Here is a 5,844-nt window from a genome sequence, read left to right on the forward strand (position 1 = left end):
CTTCAGCTATCATCCTGCATGTGTCCTAACTCCCATGAGGGCTCCTGTTTCTGGGTAGGCAGTGCCAGGCGCAGCATCAGCTGGGTGGGGCGCTTTGCAGCACTGGCTCTGGACGCCCCTCGACTTCCCTCCTCCCTGTGCTGCTGCTTCCTCCTGCCAGAGCCCCAGGGGTCTGACCGCCGCAAGCTCACCTGCTCCCTCCCCAAACTTCACTTTGACCACGTGCATTACTTATGAGGGAGGTGGGGGGGGGAGCGCATGTGTTTGAGTCAGGTATCCAGACTGCAGGCCGCCCAGCCCATGTCACCCGCGGCCCACCACTGCTTGTCCTGGAATTCAGGTGGGATCCGGGCTGGCCACAGCAGTCCTCTGGGCAGACAGTGCGTGCTGGCTTCACCTCCAAGCCCATCGTGGAGAGGCATGGCCCGAGCCCACTGCCCCGGGGGTGACACTCGGGGTTCTTGGACCAGGCATGGTGCGCTGGCAAAACAGCCCAGTCTGGGCCAGTCCACACACCTCCTGGGTAGGAGCTCACACTCCAGCTGGCTGGAACCTGTTTGCTCACTCCAAGCGAGAACATTCCTGCACACAGATCCCTGTGACTGGGTCACAGTGGACAGGCCACAGGTCTGCACTCAGACTTCACAAACCCAGGTCCTTGGCCAGCACCACCCACCCCACGCCTGCCTCAGCTACAAAGGCTAGGGGCGGCTGCGGGAGCCCAGGGCTCGGCCCCTCCTGACTTCAGTCCTGCTCTGGAGTCCCAAAGAAGCAAAACGCACTTCCCAGGCCTGCCAGCTCTTTATTGCTTCTGCTCTGGGCGGCTGGGACGTGCCAGCTTCAGTGGGCGCTACTCATCCTCCACGGTGAAAGAAAAGGGGCTCAGCTTATAGCCGGTGCCCACGTAGAACTTGTTCTGGAACTCCACCCTGGGGAAGAGGTGGGGGGCTGGTTCAGAGAGCCCTGGGCCCCACCCCACCGCCCTGCCCAGTGCGGAAGGGACTCACCAGTGCAGCCGCAGAGCGTGCAGGAAGGCCGAGAGCCCCTCCATCACCAGCAGGATGGCCACTGTCAGCACAGCGAAGGCCGCGAAGATGGGGACCAGCACCACAGCCGCCACACCCACCTTCTGGCCCATGCTCAGGCCCACACGCATCACCATGGCCCACAGGACCTCCGACAGCTCTGGGGGCCAAGGAGCGGGCACTGGGCCAAGGCCAGAGGGCACCTGCTGGCCCTGTGAGTAGCCCCCGTCTTCTTTGCCTATAGGGCTGACAAGCCATTACAAGCCCCAGTACTGGGGCTTGAACTCGGGGCCTGGACGCTGTCCCTGACCTTTTTTTCACTCAAAGCTAGCACTCTACCACTTGGGCCACAGCTCCATTTCTGGACTTTGCTGGTCAACGGGAAATAAGAGGCTCACATTCCTGCCCAGGTGACTTGGAACTGAAATCTCGCACTCAGCCTGCTGAATAGCTAGGATGACAGGTGTGAGCCACCAAAGCCCGGCTTAGGGCACCCATCGACAGGTCCAAGGAGAAAGGACGTGCCCAGGCCACCCATCTAGCAGAGCCAACTGAGGCCCCTAGTCCCTGCCCGCCCGCCCCTCTGGCAGGTCACTCACGGGCATGGGCCAGACTCAGGGCCCAGAGGCGCAGGTAGGAGGCCGTGTTAGAGATGCAGCCCAGGCAGAACTCAATGGTGTGGATGGCCTGGTGCATGAAGACCTCAGAGGGGACACACTGGAACAGGTAGGTAGGTGGCAGTGAGGGCCCACAGCTGGGGCCAGCCGCCCATGTCCCCTGAAGAAGGTGCTGCACCCACCTCGGTCTCTTCCTCGCCTGGGCCCCCAGCCTGCTCCTCGTCGGAGCCCCAGCCGTTCTCAGAGGGGGCGGCCTCAGGAGAGTCCAGAAGCCCAGCCCTGTCCTCACCCTGCAAGCCCAGGGCGGGGAGCAGGTGTCACAACCCCACCCCACCCCCCCACACCCGCTCCAGGAGTCCACCCGACCAGCTGTAGCCTCCCTGCCCTCCCTCACAGTCCTCCATGAGCTCCCGCCTCTACCTGTTGACCCGCAGGAGCAGGATTCCTCTGAGAGCGGCGGTGGCGGCGGCGGCGATGCTGGTGTAGCAGGTACAGGGGTGTGCCCAAGAGCAGGACGGGCACTGTGGCTAAGGCCAAGACCACCAGCACATACTGGACTGCTTCCTGTGGGTGAGTGGGCCAGGGCTGAGGGCTGCTCCCCCCGGTGCCCCTCACGAAATCAAGGACTCCTGAGAGGCGCCAGGTTTGCGGCACGGTGAGATCAGCAGGGCCTCAGCCGCCCCCCCCGCCCCCCAGCCCACCTGCCCTGAGAAGAGCGGCCGGTTGGTGGGGCTGCGAGCGAAGAGGAACATGTTGATGAAATGGATGAGGATGCTGGGCGCCGAGGCGGCCTCCGCGGCCGAGACCCGCAGCCACTTGTAGATGACCAGGAAGACCAGATAGCCGAAGAGGCCCAGCAGGAAGATGAGCTCGGGCAGAGTCTCCAGCAGTAGCCGGTGAGCCTGGCCAAAGTGCCTGAGGAGAGCAGGAGGGCTTTGAGGGTCACTGGGGTGCCGTGCACCCCACCCCGCCCCCCCCACCCCCGCTCCTGGCAGCCCAGCTCTCACACGTGGTTGAAGATTCCCAAGAACACCCCAAAGGCCATGTGGGTGACGCCCAGGATGACAGACATCTTCATCTTGAAGGAGTTGAGGAAGCTCAGGTGGTTGGTAGCCAGGCTCCAGATCTGGGGGTGGCAGGAGGGGCGAGACCCCGGGAATTCCGGTCACCACAGCCAGGAAGCCCTCAGCCCAAGTCCCCCATTGCCGTGCTGGCCCTCTTGGGAGCCCCCTCCGTCCCCATGGGGAGCAGTAGGAGGGGCGTGAGAGGCTGACGGGGTACGGTCAGATCAGATGATGGCTTAAATCTGGGTTCTTCCCAGCTGTGACTGGGCACGTGGCCTGGGCCTCAGTTTCCTCATCTGTGTCCTGAGATCATGTTAATGGGTGCCCAAGGGTTGTCACGTGGGCCAGACTTCCCATGAGAGGACCAGCCCAGGCTTGACCCCACAGGCCTCTCGGCTCCCTTGGGAGACAGTGACAGGCCCAGTGGGGCATGCGCTGTGTCCTGTGCCCAGGCAGATCCTGGCGCACTAAGGACTAGATAGATGCGGCCCCAGAGGCCTGGCGGGACCTCCGCCGGCCTCCACCACCCATGGCGTGGGGGGCTGCTGGACTCACGGGGTCGATACCGAAAGGGTAGGGCCCCAGGAAGACGCCGGTGATGTTGGGGTTCAAGGTGAGCAGCGGGTTCTGAGACAGGAACTGGTCACTGCAGCAAGAGGACAGTGGTCAGGCCCGTGGAGGTGGGTCAGGAGCCACGGGACAGAGTGGGGGGGCACAGGCCTCACCTCCATTCTGACTGGTTGGCCATGGCGGCCACGCTCCAGCCCGAGGGGAAGATGGTGGTGGCACGGCTGAAGCACTCGTTGTAGATGAAGCCGGTGTAGATGGAGAACAGGCCCATGAGCAGGAGCAGGTAGCGGCCCCCAAAGAAGGTCTGCCAGATCTGGGGGTGGTGGATGGGCTGGTGAGGGGCTTCCTGCCCCCCCCCCCGTCCCATCCCAGCCACCATGGCTCCCACCTCATTCTGTGTGGCCTTCATGGCCGGCCGGTCTTCAGCAAGCACCATGGCCAGGGCGAAGAGGAACATGAGCAGACCATGGCCGACATCACCGAACATCACAGCGAAGAGGAAGGGGAAGGTGATGATGGTGTAGGGCGCTGCAGCACAGGGCGGGTGGTCAGCCAGGGCCCCACCGAGGACCCCAGGAACCACTAGGCTGGGGACTGCTTGCTGGTGTCCCAGAGCCTGCCTTGGGGAGCTGTGTGACCCTGGGTTTGCTACTTGACCCCTCTGAGCCTGCTGCCCCAGCTGTGAGATGGGCGTCCTTCAGAGGGCTATTATAAATAAGGCTCTTTCTTGACAGAGCACCTCTAGCTGTTTGTTGTTGATGTTGTTTGTTTTTGAGATTGGGGAGCTGAGGGTCTTGCTATGTTGCCCAGATCAGTCTTTTGTTTGTTTTTTTCTTGGTCATGGGGCTTGAGCTCTGGGCAGGGGCACTGTCCCTCAGCTCTTCAGCTCAAGGCTGGTGCTCTATCACTTTGAGCCACAACACCACCTCCGACTTTTTCTGCTTATTTGGTGCTGAGGAATCGAACCCAGGGCCTCATGCATGCAAGGCAAGCGCTCTACCACTGAGCCATCTTCCCAGTTCCCAGATCAGTCTTGAACTACTGGAAGTGATGCTCCTGCCTCAGCCTTCTGAGAAAACTGGGACAACAGGCAGTCACCAGCCATGGTACCTGGCTGCTATTGTTATATTTAAGAGCACTAAGCCAGGTACCGTGGCCCACACCTGTACTCTTAGCTATTCAAAAGACTGATGTGGGCAAACCACAGTTGGATGCCAGTCAAAGCAAAAAGCTCAGGAGACACTGTCCCCATCTCACACAATAAAAAGATGAGTACAGTGGTGTGTGCGCCTGTCATCCCAGCTACAAGAAATGCAAAGAGGAAGATAGTGGGCCAGGCCAGGCCAGGCCAAAAAAGTGAGATATTACTCAAAAACAACAAAGGTGGCGCTGTGGCTCAAGTGGTAGAGCACTTAGCCTTGAGCTGAAGAGCTGAGGGACAGCGCCCAGGCCCAGAGTTCAGGCCCCACAACTGGCAAAAAAAAAAAAAAAGATACAACAAAGGCTTAGAAGACTCAGGTGACAGTGTCTGCCTAGCAAGTATAAGGCTCTGAGTTCAAATCCCAGTGCAGACCCCTCAAACAGAAAAAGCATTAAGCAGAAGCACAGAGATGGTCCTAGCACATAGTCATGCAGGTGGAACTGGTCGCCTGATTGTGGGGCTGCGCACCATCCCTGAGCCTTTTCAGTCGAGATGAATGCTCTACCACTTGAGCCACAGCTAGCCACTTCCAGCTTTATGCTGATTAAATGGAGATAAGAATCTCATGGACTTCCTGCTGGGCTGGCTTCAAACTGCGATCCTCAGATTTCAGCCTCCTGAGTAGCTGGGATGACAGGCAAGAGCTTCTGGTGGCCAGCCTTTCCCCCCAGTTAAACGGGAATAATTCCTGATGCGGCTGAGAGGACTCCAATACACATGCCCTGTTATGGGCTGAATCGTGAGTCCCCAAAAGTTAGGTTGGTGTCCCAATAATGACCACTCAGAGAGGTTTCTCTAGAGGCTGTGTGGTTTGGATGAGACCTTGGAACTCTAACCCTTTATGACAGGTTCTTGATGAACACCAACTTCTTAAAAAAGAAATTATAATTTTCCAGGTGCCGGTGGCTCCGGCCTGTCATCCTAGCTACTCAGGAGGCTGAGACCTAATGATCCTGGTTCAAAGCCATCCCAGACAGGAAAGTCTATGAGACTCGTCTCCAATAAACCCCTCAGAAAACCGGAAGTGGCACTGTGGCTCAAGTGGTAGAGCGCTTGTCTTGAGCTGAAGAGTGTAGGGACAGCACCCAGGCCCAGAGTTCAAAACCCATGACCAACAAAAAATATAATAATTTAGGGGCTGGCGGGGCTGGGAAGGTGGCTCAGTGGTAGAGCGCTTGCTTTGCATGCTCAAGGCCCTGGGTTCCATTCCTCAGCACCACATAAGCAAAAAGAAAAAAGCCGGAAGTGGCGCTGTGGCTCAAGTGGTAGAACGCTAGCCTTGAGCTGAAGAGCTGAGGGACAGCGCCCAGGCCCAGAGTTCAGGCCCCACGACCGGACCCAAAAAAAAAATAATAATAATAATTTAG

The 5,844-nt window shown here is 59.1% G+C and overlaps 1 protein-coding gene across 1 annotated transcript in view; it reads right to left on the bottom strand.

Moving 5' to 3' along the window:
* Window positions 1–782: 782 nt before the first annotated feature.
* The window catches only part of Tcirg1 (T-cell, immune regulator 1, ATPase, H+ transporting, lysosomal V0 subunit A3), a 10,630-nt gene continuing 5,568 nt past the window's right edge, over window positions 783–5,844 (bottom strand). The window contains exons 3-12 of the mRNA XM_013020879.1: window positions 3,665–3,804; window positions 3,432–3,589; window positions 3,262–3,352; window positions 2,650–2,768; window positions 2,344–2,557; window positions 2,063–2,206; window positions 1,825–1,932; window positions 1,625–1,742; window positions 1,008–1,185; window positions 783–929 (exon numbers count right to left, since the gene is read on the bottom strand). Coding sequence (XP_012876333.1) covers window positions 851–929; window positions 1,008–1,185; window positions 1,625–1,742; window positions 1,825–1,932; window positions 2,063–2,206; window positions 2,344–2,557; window positions 2,650–2,768; window positions 3,262–3,352; window positions 3,432–3,589; window positions 3,665–3,804 — 1,349 coding nt within the window. The 3' untranslated portion in view covers window positions 783–850. The remainder of the gene's footprint in view (window positions 930–1,007; window positions 1,186–1,624; window positions 1,743–1,824; window positions 1,933–2,062; window positions 2,207–2,343; window positions 2,558–2,649; window positions 2,769–3,261; window positions 3,353–3,431; window positions 3,590–3,664; window positions 3,805–5,844) is intronic.

This window comes from Dipodomys ordii, unplaced genomic scaffold (genome assembly GCF_000151885.1).
Source record: "Dipodomys ordii isolate 6190 unplaced genomic scaffold, Dord_2.0 Scaffold54, whole genome shotgun sequence".
NCBI lineage: Eukaryota > Metazoa > Chordata > Mammalia > Rodentia > Heteromyidae > Dipodomys > Dipodomys ordii.